Here is a 14,377-nt window from a genome sequence, read left to right on the forward strand (position 1 = left end):
ATGAGATGACAACTTTTGTATGCGGTTCTTGAAACGCGCGGATGCAAAAATGCTTCCACTAGTGCTTTCACTAGTGCTGTCTGGACTGAAGGAAATAGAAAGAGGATTGCAGATATACGCAACTCCGTAATGTCTCTTGGAACCGTTTCTAAACAACTGCAAATTCCAAGATCAGTTCAAACAATTGTATCCAAGTTATTGTGAGGTGTAGTCATTTTGCCAAGCCACTTTGCTTCAAGAAAACCCAAACTGTCACCCTCCGCTGAAAGGAAATTGGTTTGGATGGTTAGGAACAACCTGGGAACCACCATGGCACAGCCCTGCCATGAACTAGAAGCTGATAGATCACTGTCTACAGTTCAGATCACCATGGACTAAGAGGCTGCTATCCAAGAAATAAGCTCCTGCTCCAAAATTGACACCTTCAAGCTTAACTAAAGTTTGAAGCTGACCACATGGACAAAGAAAAAGCCTTCTGGAGGATAGCTGCATGGTCAGATGAGACAAAGATTGAGTTGTTTGGCCACAATGACCACCATATACAGAGGGACACTGTACCAGCTGGTGGTGGTGGTAGGATCATCATGCTCTGGGGCTGTTTTGCTGCCAGTGGAACTGGTTCATTGCACAAAGTGGATGGAATAATGAAGGAGGAGGACTACCTCAGAATTCTTCAGCATAAACCATCAGAAACTTGAACACAACTTGGGAGTTACAACAGGACAGTGAATCCAAACACACATCAGAGCTGGTTGTGGAGGATAAAGCAGGCTAACATTAAGCTTAAAACAAGTCCTGACTTCAACCCTATTGAAAATATATGGACCGTGCTTATAAGTTGAGTCCATGCCAAGAAAAAAAAAAAAATTAATTGAACTCTCCCAATTCTACCATGAAGAGTCGTGAAATATCCAACCAGAATTCTGCCAGGAGTTTGTTCATGGTAAACAAAAATGTTTGATCAAGGTGAATCTTGTGAAGACATTTTACCCAAATATTAGGGGTGCTTTATGTATATTTTTGACCCTGTGTTGATTTCAGAAAACCCAAAGAAAATTAGAACTTGTGCACCAAATTCTAGTGTTTTTTTTTTTAATTAAAGATGTATGCTGTACATTCTGCCACAGAAAAAGAACAGTTCAAAGAAATTACTGAAAGCCCAAATACTGCCATGACATTCATGTCACTGTATGTAAACTTCTGACCACAACTGTATGTGCAGATCTCTAGTATTTCTTTCGTGTTTGAATGTTTTTAATTCTTAAGATATTGTTTTAATACGTGCGTGCACACTCTTGTCAGGAGCCCCTCTACACCTGACCTCAGTGCAGATGAACTTCCTGATGACATCACCACTGATATAGCAGACATTCCAAATGACTTGGAGTTGAATCAGGAGGACTTTTCTGACGTGCTGCCTAGATTGCCTGATGACCTGCAGGACTTTGACCTGTTTGAGGGTATTTGCATACATTCATTCACACACTCCTTTTTTTTTTTTTTCTTATTTTTATATTGGAGTTCAATGCAAACATTTACATAACCTTTGAAAAAAAAATGACCAGTAATTTATGCTATTTGGTAGGTGACATGGTGGGGCACGGGTGTTACGGTGTGGATTTTCTGTATATGCCTATCAGATTTAAACAGTCAGTGTGTCTTTTCTGTTGTAATCGTGTGATATTGTGCATCTCCACACCTCTTGTGCTTGTGGACTAAAATGTAAAATGTGTGTTTAGGTAAGAATGGTGAGTTGCTTCCCACTACAGAAGAGGCAGAGGAGTTGGTTCGCGCACTGCAGGCAATGGGCTCATATCCTGACACGTTGGTTTGTTTAAATTCCATGGCTGAACTGGCCCCAGCTGATGACCATCGCACCATGAGCGTCTTCTCTGGCTCTGGGGTTGCGGTGACGGCCATGGGCGACCTCCTAAATGGCCGAATAGCATCAGACAATTTCTCAAGTCTGGAGCTGGAGGACAATCTCCTCCATCACTCAACAGATGAGCACTTCCCTCCATCCCTGTCAGCTCAACCACCACCAACCACTGCCTCAGCACCTTCTGCTGGCTCGAACTGTACACTCAATGAGCGAACGTTCCCTCACTCGGCTCTCTCTAAACCCGAGCCTGCGCTGCCGTCCTCTCCTCCAGGCAGCCATTACAGCAGTGACCACGTGCCGTCTCCTTACAGTGACCATATCTCTTCCCCACACTCTGCCTCCTACCAGACTGAGCCTCCTCTCCTACTGGAGGTGCCTCTCAGTGGATTACCAGGCGCTCCTCGCTCCTCCTGGAGCAACCTCGCCCTCTCCCTCACGGAACCAATGCAGTTTGGGAACCTCTTGACACAGGACCCTCATCTCCTCTCCACCTCTCTGTCTACTCCTCCCTCCATTACACACCCACCCTCTGCTCCCTCCTCCTCTCCTCCAAATTCCCCTCGTGACTTGCTCAGTACTAGCCAGCCCAAACTTCAGCTCCCACAATTCAGCGCGGCCTTCGGTCATCAGCTTGCCTCTCACAGCGGCATCCCGAAAGACGTACAGCCCAGCCACAGTTCCACGGCGCCCCCTACGGGATTCACAAGTGCTGGTGCCACTGCTGCAGGTGCCAACAGTGCTGCACCTACTTTCCAGCAGAGCAAATGAAAGGAAATGCAGCCATGTCCACACACCCACATCTTAGCCTTTTTCAGGGTTCTGTTAAAGCAGTTGAAGGGGAGGGGATATCATGATGTTTTCTTGTTGTGCTCAGTTTGTGTTAACCCAGAACAGCCGGTCCCTATATTACTGCCTCTCCCGTATCCTCATATCATTCACTGACCCCTCCGTCAAGGCTTTGTTAAGCAGACAGCAGTAGAAGTGTCTGTGCACATTTTATATTTAAAAAAAAAAAAAAAATCAGTGAGGGTGTCGACACCACCAAGAATATCCACCAAACAGCTTTTATCCAGAAGATTTTATCTTGCACTGTACATATTAAACCTTTTATGCAGACACTCAGATAAAGCTTACTCAGTGGACCTATCCTGGGCTGTAAACTTTCCTGTTCAGAGACCTCACAGGCACCTGAAGGTTAAAAAAAAAAACCTGGTTACTCAAAGCAATAAAGCACATCAGCATATTCTATCATGACAGTATTTTTAAACCATGTGTCAGTTTCAGTTGTGTACCTCAGAGCAGCCAGACTGCATGATCACTGAGGGGATTCTGTCATTTAAAACTGAGAACTCTTCTGCTTAAGCCAGAGCTAGACTGCGTTATTCTCATTTTACAAAACACCAACATAACTCATACACAAAACAAATAGCTTTTATGATGGAAGAATTAAAAAAATATATATAATATATATATATATATACTGACTTTTCACCAAATATAAGGATTCCGAATGTTCCTGTTTTATGGTGCTTATTAAAGTTTAGAATAAAATGGCTTAGTGAGGTTCTCTTTCAAACAGAGCAGCCTTTTAATAGGGGGTAGACGTGAGTACCGCATGACTGACTGGTCATTAAATTACCCTATATTTGCTGTGCTGGGACCTTTGGTGCAATTTCTATGGAGCAGGACTGTTCACACACACTTCTTCTCAAACTTCCACAGTAAACCAGGTTTAAACTCCATGTTAGACTGGCTGCACAGCCTGTGGCAATGTCTTTATCATTCAGACTCTTCCCCCTGAGAGGCAGCAACCGTCACTTAATCCTGGCCTGTTTTTTTACACACTGTCGGGTCTGACAGAATATCACATATATTGTCATTTGTAACATATTTATAGAGTAGTAATTGAATCTGGAAGTAATTTGGGTTTTATTGGTGAGTTTAACTGAGTGGCAGTGAAGTGACTACGAAATTATTTGGAGGAGACGAGGCGGGGTTCTAGTTTTGTGGTGTACCTGTCGTTAGTTTTAATGGCTATCAAAATTCTAGTGATCTTTCCATTTGAATGAATGTCGTGTGTTTTCTTGTCATTTATTTGGGCAAAAAGACTGATCATTCTCAACAGTATTTTTGATAGCTATTAAAATCCAGCTAGCAGTAATAGTGGAAAGTTTGGTGTTTGCATGAATACAACCACAATTGACCCATATTGTGAATTAACATGGAAGCTTGTGTCCAAAGAGAACAATTCATAGAAATGCCATTGTGATGGGCATACCGATTTTTTTTTTAAACGAATCAATGAAAGCTTACTATGATTTTGATTTTAACTCCCATGGATCAGTTTAAAAGTGTGCACGATCATGCTCTATCAGTGACTTTCATCTTAATTTTTTTTTTTAAATCAAGGCCGTAAACAGGAGTATTACCTTTTTTAGTTTTTTCCCCTTCCAATAATGAATGGATTGTTTTAAGAAATAGAATATTTTCCAGTACCATACCATCATGTCATATCCCTGCAGCTTACAGAACCCCAGATGTAAGTTGCATTGAGATTTTACTGCACAGTCAACTTGATTCAACTCTTGAAAGCAAGCCATCTTCAGGGCTCCGCTGGCACTTGAAACCGCTTAAAAGCTGAACAATGGCTGACAAATTCCTATACTCAGTGAATGTACTGTATAACTGTTTTTAAATGATAGGATGAGCTAATAATCTAGTCACCTTTTGTTATTGGTCCTTGTTTAATGTTTAAGGTATTTTTTGTATACAAAAGTTTACATTTTTATGTATATTTTTCTTGTATAAAATGTAATATGTGTATAAACATTGTATGTAATACCTGTATATAGCGTGAGAATTTGTTTTTTTGATGTACGAATAAAACTTGCTGTGCTGAACTCAGGGTCGTGCTCATTAAACAGAAAAGATCGAAGTTCATGCTCTTATGTTATCGTTGGACTGTTTCTAATGGACAAAATCCTGGCCTGCTCAGGAGGAAAAAAAAAAAAAAGGACATTTCCAACACCACAATTAAAAAAAAAAAAACAAGCAAGTCAAACTAGCATTGTTTTATTCATCTTAAAATCACTTGAAAGCTTGCAAGGAATTCAGTACCTTGGTATTTGATGACAAAAGCAGGAATTATGTACAAGACTATACACTCAGCAATGTTACAGAAAATTACATTGTTTGAAAATCAGTTAGATAGCATATGGTGTAATTCATTCGAGAGATAATACTGCACTTATAAAAATATTGAATTCTGTTCCATAGAATATATCTGTACTGAGAAACCTCACAGCCTAATTTATTGCCATACTCAAGAAAGTTCAGTTGCAAAGATAAACGAGACAAACCATGATCTCATTAAAATTACAGCTTATACACAGGGACACATTCAGACTAAGTGGAAAAGGTGCAAATATCAATAGCAGGAAATCTCTCTAAAAGGGCAAAAAAAAAAAAGGGGAAGCACTTTGTGGGAAACAGACAGGCAGATCAACAGGACAGAGTTTGAATGGGAGTGCAGATTTCTACCTCTTAAAATCTATGCCATTATGAGTTTGAGAGACAGAACGACAAAGCATTAAACCAGCAATGATTTGAACAGCTTCACTTGCAGAAAATTCAGTTCTTTTAGTCTTTGAGTAAATTTTCTTCGAACATGTTAACAGCCTCATCATTAATTTTTTTTTTTTAAATAAAGACATCTTTATTTTTAAATGTATAATTCCAAACTACTCTTGAGATCTTGAGTTTAAGATCAACTCTACATCGGTAGTCTTTTATGGCGGTATTACAAGTGTGTTATAATTTTATTATAACAGACAATAACGAAGCAAAAAAGTTACTTTTCACTTGACTACATGAAACAAACATCACTCCTTGTGGTACCACTCTGAACTTCGTTTTAGTGGTTTCATGGTCAGGATCATTGTCTTATTCTCCATCTCTTTCGAAATCCCAGTGTCCAACTTGCTCAGACATTACAGCTGAGTAGAAGAAACTCATTAGAATTTCCACTCCTGAAGAACAGCTTTACATTTCCCAAACTATTTATAACACAAAGTGTGCATGTGCCAAAATTCAAATTTTAGTTAATGTTAGCATAAAGCCTTTTAAAATGAATTTGAACAGCTGGATTTCACACACATGCATCATGCTTGTGATAGCATCCATGTCCCCAAAAATTATTAAAGAGCTTCATCTAGAATTGCCTTAGACTCAGATTCCCATGCTATTTTTAAGCTACAGCTTTAATAAAAGCTTGACAGGATTAATATTTTAAAAACTTGTGGATAAATGCATCATTGGCCAGTTACAAGTGAAAACAAGATTGAGTGTTAGCTCAAGCACAGTTCTACCACGACACGTTCGTTGATGCTAGCTTTTCACTATGGACACTAAATGCACGTGAGCAATGAACGGATTTAAAATGCACCAAAGTGAGCTGTGCATTAACACGCTAGACTTCAAATGATAGTGATCACATCAGCAGTCCTATATGTATGAAGGTGAAATGCACTGTACAAGTCTCATGCTTATGTCTTATGGCTAATTCATGTATCATAAGAAGGCAGTTATCTAAGTGCAATTCAAGCTGTCGGTACGCTGCGTACCATTTCAATTTCCAGGAAGACATGAGGATTTAGCGGCATACGACAAGTTTACAGCAAATCAAAAGAACTTGAGTTTGGTGAAATAGTCTGGAGCTTTTAAAGAAGAAAAAATATATATATATATCATACAGCATTATTTTTCCATGACTGAAATGACTAGAAAGAAATGGGCTTGGAACTTTTATAAATATATTGTCTAAGTGTTGGACTCGAGAACTGATGGTAGGCGGAAACCAAAAGGAGAGCATCAATGGCACTGTGAAAGTAAAGAACAACAAAAATACGCGATAATGGGTCCAATGGCAGCGTTCATTTCAATGAAACATGAAAAAAAATTTCATTAAACGATTTAAAAAAAAAAGCCAACTAAAAGACAAGGCAATCTCAGTGATGGCCAGTTTACATATATACCTTCATGAACAGTATCTACAGGAGCAGTTGGCCATTTTTAACACAGTGTTTTCATTAGCGTACCTCCATGACGTTTCTAAGTCTATATACACACACACACACAGCTGAACACACTCAGTCTGTCTCTCAGAAGACTCCAGTTACTGAGAACAGAATACCAGAGTTAAAAGAAAAGAAAAAAGAAAGGGGGGGGAGGGGGAGAAGGATCATCACAACTTCACTGCTGGGACCCGACAGCACTGGGTCTCTCTCATACTGCACATTCAATGACTGGTTTGCACCAACTATCCAACCAAGTTCTAACGAAACTGACTGCCTACTTTACAGAGCTTGTATTAAATGCACCATAGTGCAAGACTTACACGAGCGAAGGGACAAGTGTAAAACAGGGTATTACCTAAAACTGGCCAGCTGATAACTACTGAACATAAACACAGAAATAAAAATGATAATAAAAATACTCATGTACACCTACCATAACACGACCGCTCCTTGCATTTCTAACCAAACTGAATGACTTTCCCTACTGAAATGTTAACTAGCCATCTCTTTTGGCTAGAGGGTGATTAACGAATCTGTGTAAATGACATGATTTAGTTTTCAAGTTGCAACTGAATCTGCACTTGCTAGACAGTTAAAGAATAAAACTGTGTCGTTCAGACACAAATTGCTTTACGCATGCAGTTTGGAAAGAACCTGCGCACAGCTGGTGCAACCACCTGCTGCTGTGCCCCAATGTGTGCTAAATAAGGTGCACTGCTCTCAGAAGGGGTGTGGGACTCTGAGCCGAAGCCCAGCCAGGCCTCCACAACACTACTCATTCACCTGATATGCATTTAAAAAAAAAAAAAAAAAGGAAAAAAAAAAGTGCCAGGTATAGGCGGAGTGAGTGAGAGGCGCTGCACTAGGAGGCAGAGAGAGGAGAATCCACAGCAAGCAGTCAGTGAGATGAGGCCCGGGGAACTGCAAACCTGTCAGACAGAACATACCTGGGGTTAGTCAGAAAGACACGGAGAGAGAATGGTCCGATTCTAAATACCTTTATCATTATGAATGGACAGATTTCTAGCATTTCCTATAGCACAAGTGGCAACTAGCATTCTACAATTCAGGTGTACATAGACAGTATTTCAGTGGATAGACCCATGTGCTGTACTAGAACTGATCAATGGATTAAAAAAAACAAAAAAAAACAAAGGCCGTCATTCTGCAATTCTAGTTTTCAAACCAAGGACAGCTTCTGAAGACGAATGTCAGTTGCAGCCAGTCACATGTCTCATCTCATTATCTCTAGCCGCTTTATCCTTCTCCAGGGTCGCAGGCAAGCTGGAGCCTATCCCAGCTGACTACGGGCGAAAGGCGGGGTACACCCTGGACAAGTCGCCAGGTCATCACAGGGCCGACACAGAGACACAGACAACCATTCACACTCACATTCACACCTACGGTCAATTTAGAGTCACCAGTTAACCTAACCTGCATGTCTTTGGACTGTGGGGGAAACCGGAGCACCCGGAGGAAACCCACACGGACACGGGGAGAACATGCAAACTCCGCACAGAAAGGCCCTCGCCGGCCACAGGGCTCGAACCCAGAACCTTCTTGCTGTGAGGCGACAGCGCTAACCACTACACCACCGTGCTGCCCTCCAGTCACATGTATTCATGTAAATTATTTAGCTGAAGGCGGTTTATCAGACCAAAGACTAGCTACACGGCTAGAGACATCTGATTGGAAAGGGGAGACTTTTCATCGACTTGCCCAACTTTATTTACCTTGTCTTTACATTGGTAAATTGGTCCTGTTGTGATGACGCCATTCATATCGACAGCCAACTGAATATCATATTGTGTTTTAGCAGAAATATCAACTTTCCTCTGGAAATGAACAGGTCGCTGCAGTGTTTTTGCCCTCACGAGTAAATCAATTAAAAGTCTGTATAAATGTAGCATGATGCATAGAACTAGATTAACGAATAGGCTTATTATAGTACAATCCTGCCGTCAGTAGTAGTGGTACATGGATGAGTAGACACTGAATCATGCGTGAGGTGGGACCCTTTATTAATCCAAAACTGGAGCAAAGAGCAGGATGGGAGAAAAAACAAACAAAAAACAAGGTCAAATCAGGGCGGCACGGTGGTGTAGTGGTTAGCGCTGTCGCCTCACAGCAAGAAGGTCCGGGTTCGAGCCCCGTGGCCGGCGAGGGCCTTTCTGTGTGGAGTTTGCATGTTCTCCCCGTGTCCGCGTGGGTTTCCTCCGGGTGCTCCGGTTTCCCCCACAGTCCAAAGACATGCAGGTTAGGTTAACTGGTGACTCTAAATTGACCGTAGGTGTGAATGAGAGTGTGAATGGTTGTCTGTGTCTATGTGTCGGCCCTGTGATGACCTGGCGACTTGTCCAGGGTGTACCCCGCCTTTCGCCCGTAGTCAGCTGGGATAGGCTCCAGCTTGCCTGCGACCCTGTAGAACAGGATAAAGCGGCTAGAGAGAATGAGATGAGAAGGTCAAATCACCAGGAAAATGGCAAATAAAATATGGGTAGAGATTTAGAGAAAAGAGCAAAATCACAGCATGCAAACGCAATACTAGAGCTCATTAACGAGCGCCCTGCTTTGAGAACAGCGCGTGTTTATGACCGGTGTTGGAAATTAACACCCGCTATCCGCCAAATGCGGGTGAATTTGCTCAACCTACCAGCCACAGTGGCAGGTAAATAAAAGTAGCATATATATATATATATATATATATATATATATATATATATATATATGCTAGTTTAAAGGATTTGGGTACATAGCCAATTGTAAGAGAATAATTTATTTATTACTTTTTAGAAGCGGTTCAATTACTTCAGGTATTATCCGTTTGAATAGACGTGTAGGTAAGGGATCTAGTACTGCCTGATCCATCCTGGTGCCCTATGTCTGGTTGGAGTCTCATCGCATCGCTCCTGTGGAGGACGGCCCCATGTGGACAGTTGAAAGTCGCACTTGGAAGACGCTCTGGACACTTACAGTAATGCTTTTATGGCTGAGGACTACAGCTGACTTGCTCGCTTTAGGACTGCAGTTGTCATGAACAGTTTTGCACTCAAGTTTCCATCAATGAAGAGTTACATCATCAACGAAACTGACTTCATGTTAAAACTGTTAATGTTATAGTCATGCTGTCTGTTGTTGCCCAAATGAGGATGGGTTCCCTTTTGAGTCTGGTTCCTCTTGAGGTTTCTTCCTCATGTTGTCTGAGGGAGTTTTTCCTTGCCACCGTCACCACAGGCGTGCTCATATATTAGGGATAAAATTAGCTCATGTTTTAAGTCGTTCAAATTGTGTAAAGCTGCTTTGCGACAATGTTTAAAGTGCTAACTGCTAGTTTAAAGGATTTGGGTACATAGCCAATTGTAAGAGGAGAATTTATTATTTTTAGAAGCGGTTCAATTACTTCAGGTATTATCTGTTTGAATAGACGTGTAGGTAAGGGATCTAGTACACAAGTTGCGGCTTTTGATGCAGAGATTAATGAAAGTAATTCAGTTTCTCTAAGGGGAGTAAAACATTCTAACTGCTGATCTGATACAGTTATGTTGTTAACTACAGGGTCACTTACATTGTCTGACCTTAAATTAGTAGTTTGAATTTTTTGTCGGAGATTCTCAATTTTGTCATTAAAAAAAATTCATGAAATCGTTGCTACTACATACTGCAGGTGTGCATGTGTCTATAGTGGACTTATTCCTGGTTAATTTTGCTACAGTATTAAATAGGAATCTAGGATTATTTTTGTTATCTTCTATTAGGGAGGAGAGATGTGTTGATCTTGCAGCACTAAGAGCTTTTCTATACTTCAGGAAGCTCTCCTTCCACGTTAATTTGAACGCTACCAATTTTGTTTGACGCCATTTACGTTCCAATTTTCAAGTGGTCTGTTTTAAAGTGCGAGTGTCATCATTACACCAGGGTGCTAATTTTTTGTCTCTGACCATTTTCCTTTTAAGAGGAGCTACATTATCTAAGGTATGGCGGAATGTTGACTCTAAGCATTCAGTTGCCTGATCAAGTTCTGCGTGGGCTGACAGTGACCCAATCAAAGTTGATAACTCTGGGAGATCATTTATAAAGCTCTGTGCAGTAGTTGACGCGAATGTACGTTTAATACAGTAGCATGGTGAGGTGCATATATTATTACTCGGACAGTTTGAATGAGATGAGATAATGATCTGAGAGAACTTTAGACTGTGGAAGTATGACTATATTGTCTACGTTTAACCATTAGATCGAGGGTGTGACCACCGTTATGGGTCGGTCCTATGACATTCTGATTAATCCCTACTGAATCTAAAATGGACACAAACGCTGTTTTTAAAGGGTCTTCTGGGTTATCAAAGTGAATATTAAAATCTCCGACAACTAAAGCTTTGTCTAAGGAAATAACCAGCTCCGAGATAAAATCTGCAAATTCAGAAAGAAACTCAGAATATGGCCCCGGGGGCCTGTAAATAATTAATGGAATTAACTGGGTAGACTTATTTTTCGAGGCTACATACGAGTATGAAGAACTTCAAATGTATTAAACTTATAACCAGGTTTTTGTGTTACACCTAGATAATCATTATAAATAACCACACCGCCTCCTCCTCTGCCAGTTAGATGAGGCTGGTGTATATAACTGCATCCAGGAGGACTCGCTTCATTTAATGCTATATATTCATTTGGCTTAATCCATGTTTCAGTTAAACAAAGTACATTAAACTCCTGATCAGTAATGAGTTCATTAACCATTAGTGCTTTAGATGTAAGAGATCTAATATTTAATAGCCCCACCTTTAGATCAAAGGTGCTGGCAGCAGCTGTACAGTCAGTATGATGTAATTTTATACTGATTAGGTTACTGGAACAAACTGAGTATTTCTACCTTTTTGTTGAGCTTGGGGAACAGACACAGTCTCGATGTAGTGGGCCCTGATTGACGACTCTGTGCAGCTAGCAGACAGTCGGTTTAGCCTGTTCGTCTGCTCCCTGGCCTTGGCTCTGGATTGTCAGAAATTAACTAGGCCTGTTCTGAGACTATGACCTATGCTGCAGGAAATGAGAGCAGCACCTTCCTGAGTGGGATGGATACCGTCCCGCCCTAACAGGCCAGCAGTGCCCTCAAAATTAGCCCAATTATCTAATTTTGATGTATTTAATTTACATCACTATTTTGAATGAGGAATTCATTACATTTACCCAGGAAGCTTTAATTTCACGTAAACCACGTTGAGGTCAACAATTATCTCTAGATGAACATGAGAGAAATCTGTGGAGGTGCGAGAGAACCTGAATCCATAAGTCATACCTCTGCAGTCTCTGTACCAGCTCTGTGACCAGGGAGTCTGAGATGCCTGGGCATGCCTCTTCTGCCAGGAATATGGCCTCCCTGAGCTCCTCTACTGCCTCTGGCTTTCCATTACTCGCCTCACCCTTTTGCTTCAGCTGGAGGTGGAAGAGAGAGGAGCGATTGGTAAACTTAAATTTCATGTGGTACTCGGCAGCAACAGGCCGAGTACTCCGTTGTATACTTTACCCACATACGCAAGCCACTTCAAGAACAGGCTGCTGCTTTGTGCTGCACAGCAATATGGCAGCCTGTCATCATAACAGCACTGGCTTGCTTTGGTTTTTTATTTATACACTCCGCTACATATTTTGTGTCAATGTAGTGCATGAAAGCAGATGCTGCTCATGAAGTCTGCATGCAACACTAAATTCTCTGGGTGATCTTTTTTTAAATACACAAAAAAAAGTTCAGCAAAATTAAAAAATAAATAAATTAAAAACAACAACAACAACAACAACATTTGCCTAAATCTAATGGGTGCATTGTAAATAAATGTATAATTAACCCTGATTCTGAAATCGCTCACTCGTTCACTACTCCCTATATAGGGAATTAGTATATAGAGGACTATATAGTGAGCTCATTGTTAAAATGAAACAAAACCCAAAACCCACACTTTTGGACACTAGTCCATCGCGCTGGTATTTACGTCATTACTGTCGCACAATTAAAACGTGCCAGATCAGCCGGCTGGTGGGTTTTCAAAATAATTTAAAAAAATACATGCATTTATTTTTTTCACGGTGCGATTGCCATCAAATCCTGCACTCTGATTGGCTGGCGAGCAGGTCCGTATCCTACGGTACGGACCCCAGTTACGGACCTCTGGCGACTTGCTCATTCACAACATAGTATAATTTTTTGTCAACATTTATCTTTTTTTTTTTTTAAATAAGATTTATTTACAAGATCATCAAAAATCTTATAAATTTTTACCAGCATTTCTCAGGAAAATAGCATTAATTTTACATCATGGATAGTGATAATGACAGTGTTCACAGCGAAAGCACATTTTACTACCCTGAGGAAGAAGAAATAAAATAAAACATTTCAGGAGAAAGCTAAAAACCTCTAACTTGCTAACGCCAAGCAAAAACATGGCTGAATCCTGAATGACTCAATTTTGTATAAATAGGGGACTACATAGGCGGCAAAATGTAGTTTTTTTCCTGCCATGGAAGTGCACTTGTATACAGAGGAGAACGCAATTTGGATTACAGCCGTGAATGAGGATTCAAAATGGCGGCTCAGCTCGGTTTTCCCTTTCGGGCGCTCTCGTTTTCTGTTAGAATTTGGTAAAGAAAAAAAAAAAAAAATTATTTACCAGTTTAAGGTCGGTCCGTATGGTGAAATACCGTGACCTCGGCCTTGAATACCGACCTCGGCCCAGAGGGCCTCGGTCAGTACTTTCAAGACCTCAGTCATGGTATTTCACGATACGGACCTCCCAGATGGCAAATAACATGTATTTTTGTGATAAATCCATATTATACTAAGTGTATTTCCCACATCAATCAATACAAGGTACCTGCATCTTTCAGTCCTTTTAAATCAAGGCTGAATACTTTCTTCTTTGCCGCTGTCTTTTATTAAATCAAATCTGAGACTTTTAATTTGATTTCTTCCAGCGCGACCACAATGCATGTTGGGATATATTGCTTTGGTTAGTGACCATCGGTTGTACACTACTTTGTGATGCATTGTGGGATACTTTTTAAGTGCACTATATAGGGTGTAAATAAGCCTAAGGTTTCAGATGGAACTACAAAATGGCATCCTCACTATATACCGTAGTGCTCCATAAAGTGAGTAGGGAGTGATTTCAGACACAGGATAAAAGTTCTTACTTCTGCAAACAGTGGCGATATAATAGTCGACAAGCTCTGGGACAAAGGCCTTTGCGCACTGCTCTGTACCTGTAGAAAAGGGGGGAGAATACATATTTATATCAGCATACATATTTGTATGGCGGCACGGTGGTGTAGTGGTTAGCGCTGTCGCCTCACAGCAAGAAGGTCCTGGGTTCGAGCCCCGGGGCTGGCGAGGGCCTTTCTGTGCGGAGTTTGCATGTTCTCCCCGTGTCCG

At 40.9% G+C, this 14,377-nt stretch overlaps 2 protein-coding genes across 2 annotated transcripts in view; one reads left to right on the top strand and one right to left on the bottom strand.

Annotated features, from left to right (window-relative positions):
* The window catches only part of ino80da (INO80 complex subunit Da), a 30,658-nt gene extending 25,876 nt beyond the window's left edge, over nt 1-4,782 (top strand). Inside the window, exons 9-10 of the mRNA XM_060930062.1 lie at nt 1,303-1,460; nt 1,740-4,782. Of these exons, the coding sequence (XP_060786045.1) occupies nt 1,303-1,460; nt 1,740-2,650 (1,069 nt within the window). The 3' untranslated portion in view covers nt 2,651-4,782. The remainder of the gene's footprint in view (nt 1-1,302; nt 1,461-1,739) is intronic.
* A 156-nt stretch (nt 4,783-4,938) lies between these two features.
* stk24a (serine/threonine kinase 24a (STE20 homolog, yeast)) overlaps nt 4,939-14,377 on the bottom strand; it is a 50,154-nt gene continuing 40,715 nt past the window's right edge. Inside the window, exons 9-11 of the mRNA XM_060930063.1 lie at nt 14,140-14,208; nt 12,251-12,387; nt 4,939-7,886 (exon numbers count right to left, since the gene is read on the bottom strand). Coding sequence (XP_060786046.1) covers nt 7,856-7,886; nt 12,251-12,387; nt 14,140-14,208 — 237 coding nt within the window. The 3' untranslated portion in view covers nt 4,939-7,855. The remainder of the gene's footprint in view (nt 7,887-12,250; nt 12,388-14,139; nt 14,209-14,377) is intronic.

The sequence above is a fragment of the Neoarius graeffei genome, chromosome 9 (assembly GCF_027579695.1).
Source record: "Neoarius graeffei isolate fNeoGra1 chromosome 9, fNeoGra1.pri, whole genome shotgun sequence".
Lineage (NCBI taxonomy): Eukaryota > Metazoa > Chordata > Actinopteri > Siluriformes > Ariidae > Neoarius > Neoarius graeffei.